General features: G+C 42.1%; 1 protein-coding gene across 2 annotated transcripts in view; it reads right to left on the reverse strand.

Annotated features, from left to right (window-relative positions):
• LOC125904254 (membrane-associated guanylate kinase, WW and PDZ domain-containing protein 3) overlaps window positions 1–16,066 on the reverse strand; it is a 233,098-nt gene that overhangs the window by 60,460 nt on the left and 156,572 nt on the right. For both annotated transcript variants that reach the window (XM_049601925.1, XM_049602667.1), the window contains exon 2: window positions 12,799–12,915. In XM_049601925.1, coding sequence (XP_049457882.1) covers window positions 12,799–12,915 — 117 coding nt within the window. The remainder of the gene's footprint in view (window positions 1–12,798; window positions 12,916–16,066) is intronic.

Consider the following 16,066-nt stretch of genomic DNA (forward strand, 5'->3'; position numbering starts at 1 on the left):
GACTCCGGGGTCAGAGGAAATCAGAACACAGCGAGGAGCCCTGCAGCAGCAACACGGGGAGGAGATGCAAACTCCTTGCAGTAAAGATGATCAACTGAAGCCAGAAATATCTTCCAGTGAGATGAGTCACAAGCAGACCTGTCAGGATCAGAGTTTAATGACTAAACACTCATTCACACATTAAAGTGATCTGACCCTCAGTGTACCTGCGTACAACACAGCAACAGACAGCAGCTGTGTTCTGCATTGATTACACATTAAGGGGATTTACTAATCTGTTTGATGACAGTGTGACATACGTTTCATTAAACCCTTAAATAGCACATCCTAGTACACTTATAATGTGAGCTCATTGAAATATGTTGTTGCATCTCCTAAGTAGAATCCTTGACACTTGTAGAGTCTGCACCAATTAGCTGTGAAGCCGCTGTACAGATTGTGGTGGCCCAATGGCCTATTAAGTAACTTTATGTTGCCATTCCCTTTTGTTTTTCCGCTCTTATATTTCCTCGCTAATTGGACTGTGACAGCTCCTCTGCACCCAGGCAGAGGAGTAAAAGCACAGTTTGAAAAAGAAAAATACATCAGAGAAGCTTCCCTCCACAGTGCGCTTGATACCACACTTTGTGTTACCAAAAGCAGTTGACATTGCATCGTGTGCGAGAATGCCAGCCTCTGCTGCTTCTCATTACCAACTTGTTTGCCCGCCTGCGCTGGCTTTGGTCACTCAAAAATGTCCCCTGTAGCCCAATTACTTGAGCCACAGTTATGTACCTGCCAAGCATCTCCCCGAGTCATCATCCCGGATGTCACACCGATGTACAGTATACCATAAGCCCCCTATTGGAGATCAGGCACTGACAATATAATGAGGGCTTGCTGAGCTTTGAGGGTACATCCCTCTGAAAGCAGCAAATCCTTTATAGCTGGACTTTGTATCATCCGGTCATACTTTCCCTTTTCAATGCAGCCGTTACAATTTGAAAAAGCCTTCAAATAAACTGCTGGAGACTGGGCCTTCAAACAAAATGCTCAGTGTACGTCAAAAAAGGTACAGTCGATACACTGCAGTTAATTAAACCAGACAAGAGAGGGGTGTGAATATAGAGAGGCTTTATCAAATAAAACAAAGACTTCCTGTCAGAATACAACGTTATACACTGGGTTGGTTAATACGGCAGAGGATGTATTTTTATTCTGCAGTGTGCTGGGAAAAGATAACATGTTACAGTGTTCGGAATATTTTGACATTATGGGAAAAACACTTGATGGCTTCCTTGCCAAGAGTTATATCGGAGAATCAATACTACTCTCATGTCAAAGTAAATAAATATGTAGCTACAGCCAGCAGCTGGTGTGCTCAGCTTAGTATAAAGACTGGAAACAGGATGAAATCTGCTTACCAGCACCTTTGAAGCAATTCAGAGTTTCCCCTGTTTGCCCCGCAACCCCACAATGATGACAAGCAAGTCACTATGAGCTCTACCAAGAAATAGTCCGGCACTAATCTTCATTGACTATCTGTGTGGTGATGATTTAACCTCTGGGGGTAATGGCCAATAATTCAGGGTTCCCAATGTAGCCAGTGGATATCAGGATAACAGATATCTGGACATCTCTCCATTGTGCGGCGGTTACCGTTTACTAATCTCTATAAACGGGGGGCTCAGAGGTAAAGCAGGTCATCCACTAAACGGAAGATCGGTGGTTCAATTCCCAACTCCTCCAGTCCGCATGTCAAAGTGTCCTTGGGCAACATACTGAACCCCATATAGCTCCCAATGGCTGTTCCATCGGTGTGTGAGTGCATACGAATGCTTACTGAGTAGCAGGTGGCACCATGTATGGTAGCCTCAGCCACGGTTGTGTGAATGGGTGAATGTGACGTAGTGTAAAAGTGCTTTGAGTGGTCAGAAGAACTAACAAAAAGCTAAAACATCATCAGACAATAGCTGATGGATTCCGAGATTGCATTTCAGCCAATGCATTCTGCCTCTCCAGAAGCACTGTTTACCAGCATGCACCAAAAAATAGACTACAAATAGAAGGTTCAGATACCAAAATCTTGTCTGGTTGCCTACAGATTCTGTACACATATGCAGATAGAGGTTTATAGAGATTAATCTGGCACAAAAATATGTATAAAAATAGTGGGCACAGCTACCATTAATTCACCCACTGTTTTGAAGCCTCGAGTGTGGCATTTTGGCGGTCACCATCTTGGATTTTTGGAGCCAGAAGTGACCATGTTTGGATGAGAGGGTGGAGTTGTGGAGGAGCAAGGAGTGGATCTGACTCAGAGACCATCACTCAAAATGACCCCTCCTTAATTATGTGTAACCTTAAAGGTTCTTTGTATAGGATTTAGGGGGATATAATGACCGAAAAGGAAAATAATATAATAAGTATGTTTTCTTCATTATACAATCACCTGAAAATAAGAATCATTATTTGTTACCTTAGAATGGGCCATTTATACCTACATAGGGAGCAGGTCCTCGTCCACAGGATCGGCATGTTCCACCACTATCTTTCTACAGTAGCCCAGAGTGAACAAACCAAACACTGGCTCTCAGGTCATTTGCAGTTTCGTGTCAGCCACCGTAATTAGCAGCCCTTGCATGACGAGCCAAACGGCGTCAGAAAAACACAGATTTTTAACATGACACTGATTTATTTAGCGTGTTTACCTGTTAAAACCACTGGATCCATTTGTTTTGGAGAGGAGGAGACCTCTGCTGATAATTTGGCTGTCAGTAAAAACTTCCTGAACAATGAACACTGAAGGAATTCAACTGAGCAAAGATTCAGCTGGGTGCAGTCTGCAATTCTCACCACTAGGTGTCACTAAATCCCCCCAAATCTTACACACCATTCCTTTAAGCCTTGATAAAATTTAAACAGGTGAGTTATATGAAGATTTATTCCACACACAGTTGTCGTGAATGCTGAAATTAGCTATAGAGGCTAAAATTGTTTGTTTGTACCGGGCTGTAAACATGTTTATTGCTGCTGTAAAGTTGGGCGTTTTAACATGGATGTCTACGGGGTTGACTCACTTTTGTAGCCAGCCTCAAGTGGCCATAAGAGGAACTTGTTTTTGGCGATTCATTGGCTTCATTTTTTCAGCCCCACAGTTTTCCCTTTGCACGTAACCCACTGCATCAAACAAAACTTGTCATTTTTACATTTCAGGTTTGTAGAGATTGAAAAAAATTAGATATACTGTGGTAATAAATGAGCTTTAGAGGTACTATGTGGATTTTGCTACCTTTGGATTGAGCCTGTTTCCCATTCTTTATGCCATGCTGAGTTAACTGGCTGCTGGTTATAGCTTTGTATTTACCAGTCAGACATTAGAGTGATACCAATCCTCTTATCTAATTACAAGAAGGCCAATAAGCCTATCTTCCAAAATGTCAAACTATTCCTTTAATTTCACGGCCATGCACAGTGGTGAAAGCCATGTGTTTACATGCGTCTGTGTGTCTGCCCATCCTGGACTGAAACAAATTGTCACATTAGTCTTGCAAGGTCTCACGCCTGTGCACTGCTGAGACCTATTTTTCCATCCGTCTGGACTGAGAGGATGTCACGATGGGAACATCAGAGGTAGTCAGTCAGAAATGGCAGGCCATAAATTTAACATGGTGATTTCGTGCATAGTTTTATGTCGGCACTTCAAAAAAAGATGGCTTAGGGCTTTGCTGTCGAAATGGCGAGAAAGAAAGAGGGAGCGAGAGAGGAAAGAGGATCATTACGAAGTCTTTTGGTCCTTTTGTGAAGTGTTCACTTTTATGACACTGAGGCAAGCTCTGTCACATGCCTGACTTTGCTGTTGTCATGTTGTAAAATAGTAAAGATATTAATATTTAACATGAAATACATTATTGTACCCTAAATTGTGATATTAATCAGCTGAGGAGGAGAGGGAGGAGGACAAGAGGAAATCCTCTCCTGATATGGTTTCAAGGAATCAGGGAGAAAGGTCAAAGTAAAGCTGTATGTGTCTATGACGTGTACCAATTCGTCCCTGCCTCTCTGTGCATGTGTACTTACGCCAGTGCAGTGTCTGTGTGTGTCTGTGTGTGTGTGTGCGCGCACAAGGGAGAAGAAGAGTTTCTGTAAGATCAAACTCTTTCTTCCCATCTCTGATCTCAGCGGGGAGTCGAGGGACTTCACGTGACCCCGAGCTCTCCGTCCTCTTAAAAAAATCCTCCTCCTCCTTTTGTCCTCCCCAGAGCTCCTGAGAGCCTCCTCCAGCGTTTTCGTAACAGTCCAAATGACATGAAGCCCGTCCCAAGACCCAGTGAAGGAGAGTCAGGGATTTGCCACACACAGACAGTAAAGAGCCTGCTCTCTTTGTCTCTCTGCTCCTCGCTTTTCTCTCCTATCCCTCCATTACAGACCACACTCCCTGCCTGTCTTTCTTCCTTCTCTCTATGACTTTAATTTGAACATTCCTGTTTCATAACTGGCCTAAAAGTGGAAGCTAATACTTTCATTGTGGCACCAAAGTGCAGCGGCTCAGCAGAAGTGACCCTGTGGCGTCGGTCAGACACACAAACAAGACAGCGCCGATCGGCTGCAGTTGTATGAAAGTACAGCAGTGTGGCTGCTAGTTAAGTGAAGTGGACCATTGGCACAGTGACACAAACCGCCTCTGCTAATCCTCTTGCTGTCTGCCTGACTGTCGCACACATTTTGGATATAAATCCACCCTCAGATATGCTTATTTTATCATCGATTTGTGATGTCCAACACATTGAGAAAACAGTTTTGGATTGTAATAATGTGGAAAACCACTACTCCCTCAACCTGCCTTGTATACTTCGACCCCAAGTATTGATTTCCTGCAATGAGAAAATGATTTCTCAAGTTTCAGTGCCAATAAGATGAGGAGTCAGGCATGTTTGGCACATTTAAAGGGCGAGAGAGCAAAATAACTGCAGCAGGCAGGGAGATACAGAGTGAGTTTTGGGAGTTGAGAAAAAGCAACAGACAAGCCCATTACTCAAACACCTTGTCTTGTAGCTGCACTGCACTGTGGTCCACTGTGGTTAATGTCAGTTTGGCCAGCTGTCTGCACAAGTATAATACAAAACCGAGCTGGAAATCCATGTACAGATATTACATTTTTATGTACAACTCTTAAGCAAGGCGCTCACAAATTGAGCTGGTGTTTGGATTTTAAACTTGGCATTTTGTAAATGACCTGAATATTACAGAGGAAATATGTGTGCTGTATGTTTATGTGGGCTCAATCTGGGATACACTACTGCTGTTATTGCACCTGATATTAGAAAGCTATCTCACAGATTTTATTTTTTCACATGCGCGGCTTTATGTGAACATTTTATCTGTTTTGTTTGCTGCTTATTACAGGGGCCAACACCCTTATTAAAGAAATAGCTGTTGCAAACAGGCAGAAAAACTGAGTGAACCAAATTTTAAAAAAAAAGAGGCAGGCAGGGGTAATTGAAACAGAGAAAGAGTGAAAGTGAAACAGAGAGGGTGAAGGATGGGAGACTGAAAGCGAGCGAGTGAATGATGGAGGTGCTGTCACTGTGCGAGTCCTGGTCTCTTGCTCATTAAGACAGTAATTCAAGCTGGGGATTAGAGAGTCAGACTCATGCAGTGAACCCACTGGCTGCTGATGATGAATGGTGGTTGCGGGCTGTAAAACCTCAACGACCGCCAGTATTGTACATGGAAAAAAAAAAAAAAAGAAAGAAAGCGAGAAAGTCATGTTTGCATGGCGGTAGTTAAAGGAGCTGTATGTGACACTCTGAGCATGTCTGTGATTCAGAGTCTGAGGCAGGATTGCAGCTAACATTGCTAACAGTGCTTACATGGGCAACAGCGCTAACAGAGCTAGTGGTGCTAACGTAGGGGGGGAATTGTAGGGTGGGTGTTACACTGCCAGGACATTAGCTAGCGAGTGGGATACACAGGGACTCACATACACAAATATGCATGCACAGCTGAACCAGCTACCATAACAAAGAACAGAGAAGCTCAGATTACAACACACAGAGAGAGAGTGTGGCTTCATTCTCTGCTCAGGACGCCATTACTCCACTATATCTTTTTATAGCAAACAGTAGGGCTGCCCCCTCATAGTCAACCAGACGTTAGTCGTCCAGAAAGGTCATTAGTCGGCAAGATATCATTGGTCACTTAGTTACAGGAAAAAAACAAAACAAAAGCAAATGTGAAACTCTATCAGGAGCTGCGTCTTGTCAAAATAAATCAAAACCTATATGACTGGACCATGTGGGAGTTTAATTTGAAAGGACAGAAACAGGGAGTGGCCACGCTCAGCAGTCAGACAGGAGTCACGTTACAAACCAATCACAGCCGACAGATATCTTTCCCTTCTTCTGTAAATATTCAGTCTGATAAATACGGAAAAGTTGATGTTAGTGCAGGGCTACCCAGAGCTTTACATCTGTCCCACGGACGATAGGCCTACACACTTATACACAGTGCCTGGAAGAAGATCAGCTCTGCAAGATATCAGGTAAATAGGCTATATGATGCTTGTTAAGGTTGCTAACCTCAAGCGCAACCTGCTGACGCACTCTTGAAAGCTGGCACAGAAAAGGCACAAGAGTAGCACCCAGCACAGGCAGTTAAAGTCGCGGCATGTGTACGGCTCCTAATTTCCAGAGCTGGTACCTGCAGTTATTCCACAGGCTAGTTAATAACATGTCGGGCAGGAAATCCAAAGTGTGGGATCACTTTGAGAAGGTGAAGGATGAACCCAAGGTGATATGTAAACTCCTCTTCATTGGTCGACTACAAACATGACGTATCATCTGAAACATGGAAGTAGCTACATGCCCATTAGCCCACAGCATCATTAACAGGCGGCTTGCTCAGTATAGGCCTATATTAATGAAGGTTGATTAGTACGGTTTTGTGTTTCTCTGTAATGTAGCTCGAACCATGGTGTTGCCCCGCCCAAAATATATAATTTAGCAACTGTAAACATGCGGGCGACTAGTCGACTAATGGCCTTAAATGATGACTGTTGGTCGACAAGGAAAATTCTTATTCGTGGGCAGCCCTAGCAAACAGTTGTTTGCTGCTATATTAATGTTCTGAATGCTGGATACACCTTTAAAGAGGAGCTATTATACGTTTCCTTATTTTCTGTCACATACAAGTATGATGGTATTGTATAATATCAGCTGTTCATATTAAACATGGCCAAAGTTTCAAATAACACATGTAAAAGTAATCCCTGTGAGCAGAAACCTCAGACTGTTGTGAATACTCTGTCTCCAACGTCTTTTTCTGCTCTGCCTACAAGATGACCTCAGCTCATGACAGATTTCTTTATATGGTCATCTGCTCCTGGCACACGAACATGCTAACGTCACAGAAACATGTAATCTTGGTTGCTGATGTTGTCAATTTACCGGATTACAGATCACATTTCTGCTGGAACTTGTTTAGTCTTGTTTAAAAGTGTTTACTGAGGATTTTTCATGGTAGAAAATGGCGCTAGTCTCTATTACAGTCATTCGTCAGCTGCAATCATGGTACAGATGCAGACCTGAAAGCACTGACCAATCAGAGCAGATCAGGCTTTTTTGGCAGGGGGGGCTTAAAGAGACAGGTGCTGAAACAGAGCTCTCTCAGGCAGAGGATGAACACAGGTGTTCTAGCACAGACAGTGTGAAGAAAATATCGTGTTTTTGACCATTAAAGCATGTCAACACTTTTTAGTAGAAACCCTGAAAAAGTGCATTATAGGTTGATGCATGTGTACACGTGTATGTGGGTGACCAGAAGCATTGCAAGCTGGCATGTGTACGTCGAGTAAAGAGCTGGATTGAATGAGAGGTATATAAATTAGAGTTACTAGAGTTGAATAAAATGTTATAACCATCTTTTCTCCAGCCGCTGTGACTGACCACAGTACAACTGAGCTTTGAAAAGAAAAATTCAACAACAATTCAAGCTGAACTCAACAGCCCAGGAATCAGCAAAGCTCGTATAACTGACAGGTATATGAAAGAAAGCGTAAGAGTGAGTGAAGGATGATGAAGGAAAAGAAAAAGAGGAAGTGTTGGGGGGGGGGGCTGTAAGAGAGATATTCCTCCCCGTCCAAGATGAAAATAAATTTAAAGAAAAAAAACTAAAGAAATTAAATATACATGAAAGGTAAGCAGCTTGCTTCCTAAAAAATTTCACACTTGTGCATCCAAGTCCTCTCTGAACAAGACAGAGAGCAACTTGCAGCCCTTGGGGAGCAGAGAGCAGAGATGCTGCTTGTTTGTGACAGTGCTGTGCCTAAGAGTCTGTCATCGCCTCAGGAGCAGTCGCTCTGCATGTGACTAAAACCTTGACTACACTCAATTACGGCGCTCCTCTGAGCAGAGTCAGTCTTCAATGGGACGTGGGAAATATTTAGGCCAAAATATCTGTGCGAGCATCATCGCAGTTTCAGGATTACAGATACTGCATCATAGTCGCATCTCATGTTGATGCAATTTCACTTCCACACATCATCTGGTGCTTTACGGACGCAGCGCAATATCTCTGTAAACATCAGCTGCATGTATCAGAGGGGAGACGGCTTAAATTCAGTTAGCTGTTCAGCCCCTTATAATAAATGGAATATAAATTACCTAGCCTTTTTAAGCTGATAATCATCTTTGTGTATAAATGGAAAGTCAGAGTGTAAAGCAGCAACAGTCGCAGCACAGATGCTGTTTACTTGGAAAAAAAGGCTTTCCAAGAAAATTAAATTGGAGGCTTCTGCACCACTGTAGCAATTAAGCTGCATTTCTGCAACCCACGCAAACCTTAATCAGGATATTAGTTTGCACCTTTACTGTGCTAACAGCCATGTCACTCTAATTTGGGTAATTTCCATGCTTTCATTTAAAAACACAATCAAGCTCGAGAAAAGACAAGGACGTCAGGCTGTGATGTAACTATTTTTTTCAGAGCTCCTGGAAAGTGACATTTTACAGGTGGAGATGTTTTTGTCTGAGTGGCAAAAGCAAATTGCTCACTACTTATCCACTCCAGTAACATTTCATGCAGCAATTAACAGACTTTTAGATCAACCGCTGTTTTGCAATATTAATATCAAATAAAATTTGATTTGACACACAGGGATTCACGTGCACTAACGCACGTGGCCAGATCGACTGACTACCACAACAAAGAACAGAGAAGCTCGGATGACACAGAGGGAGCGTCACTTCACTTTCTACTCTGGACACCATCACTCCACGATGTCGTATACAGCTCTTTTAAAGTAGATCTAATATGCTTTTCCTTATTTACGGTCATGAATAATGTTATGATGTCAGATATTCATGTTAAATGTGGCCAACGTTTCAAATAATAATGTAAATGCATGTAAAAGCAATGCCTGTGAGCAAAAACTTCAAGCTTCAGACCGTTCTGAATACTCTGTTCCACTATGACTACTAGTTGACGTCAGCGTATGACAGAATTCTTTATATGATCATCTGCTCCTGGCATGCTACTGCAAGTGTTTACATTATGTAGCCTACACTGCTGCATGAGGCTACATGCTAATGTCACAAAGCCTTGTATTTTGGGTTGCCGATGTTGTTAAATTCTTCTCAACTTCAGAACATATTTCTGCTGGAACATGTCTGATTGTGTTTAAAAGCTTTTATAGCTGATTATCCAACTGCATGTACAGTACACTGTACCATGCAACTACATGCTAACATCAGAAAAAACATGTAATCTTGGCTGCTGTTGTTATTTCTCCCTGATTTTGGATCATATCCCCGCTGGAAAACATCGTAGAAGCTTTTATTGGCAATTATTACAAAAGCCCTAAAAACCCGGAAATGAGTTAGCATTTTAGCACTACCAGTTCCCTTGTCTTGAAGTCACTGGGTTTCTTCAATGGGTTTTTGGTTAGATGCCTGAAATAAAGTTTGTTAAAGCTTGTTCTACAACATGAAATACGTCGGTGAATACCCCACTCATGAATTTTGAAGCTTTTGTGTGTCTTAAAAAAGGCGCTGAACGAGAATGTCATCATCATGCGACCATGGTGTAGTTTCTGTACAACCAAACATTAGCTTTTTACTTGTAGCAATTGCATTTAGGCTTCAAAAATCATAAAATTGTGTTCATTTGTGAAGATTATCTTGCTTGCCACAAAATGTGTAGCTAAGTATCACAAATGTTGGTTTTGCCACAGAGTTTATTTATTTTTATTTATTTTTTTATAATCCAAAATTCTATCGGATTTTTGTTGACGGAAACAAGATGACGCTAACTTCCATGTCGACCTTCAGAAGAACGTCATCCCTGGAGGCGAATATGCTTTTCGTAGGCGGAATCTGGGAAAAATTAGCAAAAGTCCCGCCCTCAAGCGCTAGGATTGGACAGGCAGCCTGTCAGTCAAACTCGCACCCCAGTCAGAGCTACGTCATTATTCCTTCATTCATATCTTCTCTACAGCCAGTCTTCCGCTGTTACTTAGAAATGAAAATGTATGTCAACTTCGCCTTCACGCACCAAACAGCTGTAACGAAATTGTGAGGCTAGAGAGAAATGTTGATTCGTTTGCCTTTGTAATCTTGGATATTTCTATAAAAGAGAAGTTGATTCATTTGTTTGCTCTTTTGTTTGATCATTAGGCTGTGTTAAAAGGCCTACATTGTAAATAGTTCATCTTTCTTCTTAATTACGCCATTACTATAACTCCATTATGTAGAAATTATTTATATATTGAATACTTGCATTACTATATTTTGATTATGTAGAACTTATTTATATATTGAATAATTACTTGCATTGCTATATTTCCATTATGTAGAAATGATTTATACATTGAATAATTATTCTGATGTGCTTGGCTTAGACCTAGGGTATTTGAATTGTGGTAGGTGATCAGATCAGCCCGCACAGCATTGCAAAACTGGATAATATCATGTCAGATCAGACTCTGAAGTCAAACTAGTAGCCTACATCATGGATATATAGAACACGGCCTACACAGTCCAACTTCTGCATCACAATCATGGGTAGAAGGGTAGAAAAAATGAGCACTCTCAAATTTTTATTAATATTACATCAATGTGTTCCACCTAGGGACATATTGGCTTCCACACGGTGAGCCAAGCTGTGAGGAACGGCTGGCTTCCTCCCTGTCCTCTTATAGGGGTGGTCACACACGGGAATCAGAGAAATCCGTTTGACTAACGTTAGTTTAATAATAAATATTCATTACAATCTCCTTACAATCACAGTCTCCTTCCCTGCGATGAAGCGCGAGCCGGCAGGAAAGTGCGAGCGAGCGATGCAGTGACGTGACGGATTTTGGCCTTTTTGGATTGGATCAGGGACTTAACCAATGTGACTGGCTAATCTCCGGCTATCCCCTCATTAATATTCATGATTTTCCCGGATTCCACCTACGAAAAGCATATACGCTCCCTGGAGCACAATATCATCCCCCTGCAGAGCCAGAGGGCCACCATTTTAGACGTGTGCATGCACTAACTCGAGGGGGCGGGGTATCTGTCAATCTTTTTATTTATGTGGCCAATCAGAGGCCCACAATCCCCTGTCAGTCAAAAACGTACCAGTTTCTATTTCAGCTGATCACCTCACAGTATTGGGAGTAGACAATATTTCAACTAGCTAGCTATGCTAGCACTAGCGTATCAACTCCCTGGTCGTAATGGTATGTAGTATTTTCAACCACTACTCCTTTTAGAAGGACCACCACAAGGAAACGCGTTCTTTGTTTAAAGTATCTGTCAATAAACTGACAATGTATAATAGCTGTTTGTTTCTGGCTGCCAGCATTAGCTTGTGTAGCTAGTGTGCTAGCTAAGTTAGCTCACAAGTCGTCTATTTTCACCTCAAAACATAGATTTAAAATGCTCCCGTCTGTTGATACTTTGTCGAGGGTTTTTAGGAAGAGGCTTAAAGAGACAAGCACTAAAACAGGGACTTCAAACACAGAGGGTGAAGAGTGACAGTCTGAGGAATATAAAGTGTTAAATGAACCATTAAAGATGGAAACATGTTCTAGTAGAAACCCCAAATACACATTTACACATGTATATAATCAAAATGTCAGCAGCAGTTTGCACTATTAATATCAAATAAAGTAAAAAAAAAAATATTGTAAAAAAAAAATATTGCAACCCATTAGGGAAGTATAACTGTTAAGTGTTATTCTGAAATTATATACAGCTGCTGTTCTTTGCAGTCCACAGTAGCCACCTTTTTATTTACCACTCAGTTACTGATTTCAGCAAAGAATAATAGTTGGTGACGGCCCTGCTGAGCAGAATGTCAGCGAGGGAGAGGAGAGCAGCCGGGGAAAACGCAGGGTTATTTATGGAAAGAATATGGCTTTGATCACTGTGATGATATGGCACAGAAGTAAATAAGTTGCACGGAGGTTAGAGAGATGTCCTTGGTCGGGTTGCCATGGTGACATTGAAGCGTGTGTGTTTTGTTGAGTGTGTGACAGAGAGCTTTGAGAGGATGAAAATGTGTGAGTGCAGGAAGCGTGTGTGTGTTCATACAGTCCTGTGTGGTGTTACAGGAAAAAAAAAATAATAGAAAAACGCATTAACGCTGCTACTAGTGGATATCCAGCTGCATGGTGCATACAGAACATCATCATTGTTCCCATAAGATGCTTCAGAAAACATATATGTGCTGAAAGTAGGTTATACTGTACGTCCCTGGCTTGCTTTGTGCTTGCAGGTGCTTTTGAGTGCAGTGAATGAGAGTTACGTGTGCAGTCCTGTCTGGTGTACTCACAGGGGATGGTGCGTAGGTAGAGGTTGTCGCGTATGATCTGTTGGAGCTTGTGGTCCAGCGAGCCCTTCTGAAACTGCAGACTGAGGTAGTGGCGCAGGTCTGTGTTCAACACTTTACCTGCAAAAACAGAAGCAGAGGCGGGAAGGGTCAATAAAAACATGCCGGCGCTCTCTCTCTAAAGGGTTAATGTCTAAATGGTAATCTATCCGAGTGACGTGTACCCTCACAAAGTGATCAATACCATAGCACTAGATCAAACTGTTTTTCTACTTGACAAAACGTTTACCCTTTTAGAGAACAGATGTTTAATTAACCGGTATTTTCACAGATTTTGAGTGCTTAATATCACACAATAGATTTCCTCCTGAAGGATTTAACTTAATTTCTACATAATTCCAAACAATATTCAGTTCAATATCATTGTATTTACTCCATGAGGGCGTATTGAAGGTAGTGTAAGCAACATTAAAGCTGTAGTTGGCAAATTTCCCCAAAAAATAACTTCTGTTATATTTTCTTTAACTGTCACAACATTCGCACAGCACTAAATGAGACAGGAGTCTCTAACACAGCCGTTAATCATGTCAATCACTGCTCGTGAACTGCTCTCAAACTGTCAAACTTGGCAGTGCTGATCAAATATGAAAGATTCTGTTGCTGTATTTCCTATTTCTCGCCTCAAATGAGAAAGTTTCCTCAGGCTGGTGCTTCGTTATTGCGCCACTGTTTTCAACATGGCAGCTGGGTCACAAACTCTCATTCTACAGCTAAACAGTACACAAAAATATGCGTCTGAAAACATCTGAAGCAAGAAATAGGAATACAGAATCTTGATTTATATTTGATCAGCGCTGCCTTGTTTGACAGTTTGACTGCAAGGCACGAGCAGTGATTGACATGATTGACAGCTGCATTACAGACTCCTCATCTGTCTCATTTAGTGCTGTGTAAATACAGTGACAGCATTAGAGACTCCTCTGCTCTGATTGGTTGTTTTTTTATGCCATTAAAAGCCCTAAGAGGAAGAACCTGATTTATTTGTCTCATGTACTTGGCAACTGTAATAGTGGCAGCTGCTGGTCTTTCAAGGAGGGGAAGCTCATTTTCGGCCTACATCATAAAATGTGTCCGTTTATTTATACGTAAATTCTACCCTCTGGGGCTGCTGCACGAGGCTAGTGTGACCGCCTGTGAGTGCTTTGGGACGGTGGAGGGGCTCACAGCAGCACTCGCTGCTCATTGGGGGCAGTAACTGCAGAGCGACAGAAGTCAGAGTCTCCAAACACAAGTCCAGTCTCCAATAACACCAGAAAAAGATGCCAGATTTGTCGCTAGTCGTTTTTAACAAAGAAAAAGTCACTAAGAGGATTGGAAGAGTCTCCAAATCAACTCGGAACAATAGAATGAAACTTGAAAAATGCTCCGGTGGTTTATATTTCAAGATTGCTGATCTGCTCATTTCGCTGTCAATCAAAAAAGGACACTAGTTAGGGTGACTTAGGCCTAGTCTGCCGGAGGACCCCCCTATAATACACCGGGCACCTTCTCTCCTTCTCTCTCTCTCTCTCTCTCTCTCTCTCGTATCCTATTACTGCATCTTGCTAACTCAGCCATTCTGGATGTCACTAACTCGGCTTCTTCTCCGGAGCCTTTGTGCTCCACTGTCTCTCAGATTAACTCATATCGCAGCGGTGCCTGGACAGCGTGACGTGTGTGGTTGTGCTGCTGCCGTGGTCCTGCCAGATGCCTCCTGCTGCTGCTGCCATCATTAGTCATTAGTCATACTTCTACTGTTATTATACACATATGACTATTGTCACACTTGTATACTGCCAGATATTAATACATACTTTCAACATATTGTACCACAGTAGCCAGAACTATAATATTATTACTTTGAATAATGTTGTTGTAAGCTACTGTCATTACCTGCATCTCTCTCTCTCTCTCTCTCTTTCTCTGTCTCATTGTGTCATGTGGATTACTGTTAATTTATTATGCTGATCTGTTCTGTACGACATCTATTGCACGTCTGTCCGTCCTGGAAGAGGGATCCCTCCTCAGTTGCTCTTCCTGAGGTTTCTACCGTTTTTTTTTTTCCCCGTTAAAGGGGTTTTTTTGGGGAGTTTTTCCTTATCCGCTGTGAGGGTCATAAGGACAGAGGGATGTCATATGCTGTAAAGCCCTGTGAGGCAAATTGTGATTTGTGATATTGGGCTTTATAAATAAAATTGATTGATTGATTGATTTATTCAGCCTCAGACAGATCATCCAATCATCATGCAGAAGCCCAGCGTCCAGTCCAGCCGAGGCCAGCCCACTGCCCCATAGACCCCCAGAGACGCTGAGTGTCCGATGGGCGGGACAAAACCGAGCATTTATCCAATGACTGTCTAGTTTCGCTGCAGTGGAACAACCCACTCTATGCTTCCCCATTGAAGTCTTTGGACGCTGAGCTTCCACTGTTTAATGCACTGTGACGCTACGGGAATGAATGAGAAGAAAGTCGCGTCAGTGACCTGTGATAAGTAGCTGATTCTGAACAAAAGTTGAATGTGTTCTAGCGCATATTTAGTCAATGAAATGTAAACACAACAGTACATATTTAACCCCTTATTTTTTTGACATTTTAGGGGAAGCTGAGCTTCCCTTGCAGTCTTAGAGCAATCGCCACTGAACTGTAACCAACTGTATCTTTAATGTGAAAACAGAATATAGGCCGTGTGAGAACAAACCGGTGCATGAAAGGAACATTACTAACAATGGCCGAGAGTACACATGCATGTCAGTCTATAGGTTCATTTGCACACACACACACACACACACTCTGCTGACAGCTGAGGGAGTGGACAACACAACCTGGCATATCTCAGCCCTTTCCTTGCCTGATAGCCAAACTTACTTAAGTAAGTAGGCCTTGTAAAGAATAATAACAATAATAACAATAATAATAATAATAATAATAAAATCGACATTGACTTGGACAATAATTATTGTCGCTCGTTATTCCAATGTGCAGTGCGTTTGAGATCACAGCTGCCACACAGTCAGAAACGCAGCCTTTGTTTGAAAGACAAGTCAAGAAGACAGCCTCTGACTGGCTGACAGACTCAACAAGGCATCGTGGACAGCAACAAACAACAACTAGCGTCAACATGGAGAAATGGAAAAATAATTACAGAAAACATTCAGTGTCGATTTATAATAATGGATTTAGTCTCTAAAGTCTCTAAATAGAAAAAAGGCTTCTGAAAGGGACACGCCTACA

Source organism: Epinephelus fuscoguttatus, linkage group LG1, assembly GCF_011397635.1.
Source record: "Epinephelus fuscoguttatus linkage group LG1, E.fuscoguttatus.final_Chr_v1".
Taxonomy (NCBI): domain Eukaryota; kingdom Metazoa; phylum Chordata; class Actinopteri; order Perciformes; family Serranidae; genus Epinephelus; species Epinephelus fuscoguttatus.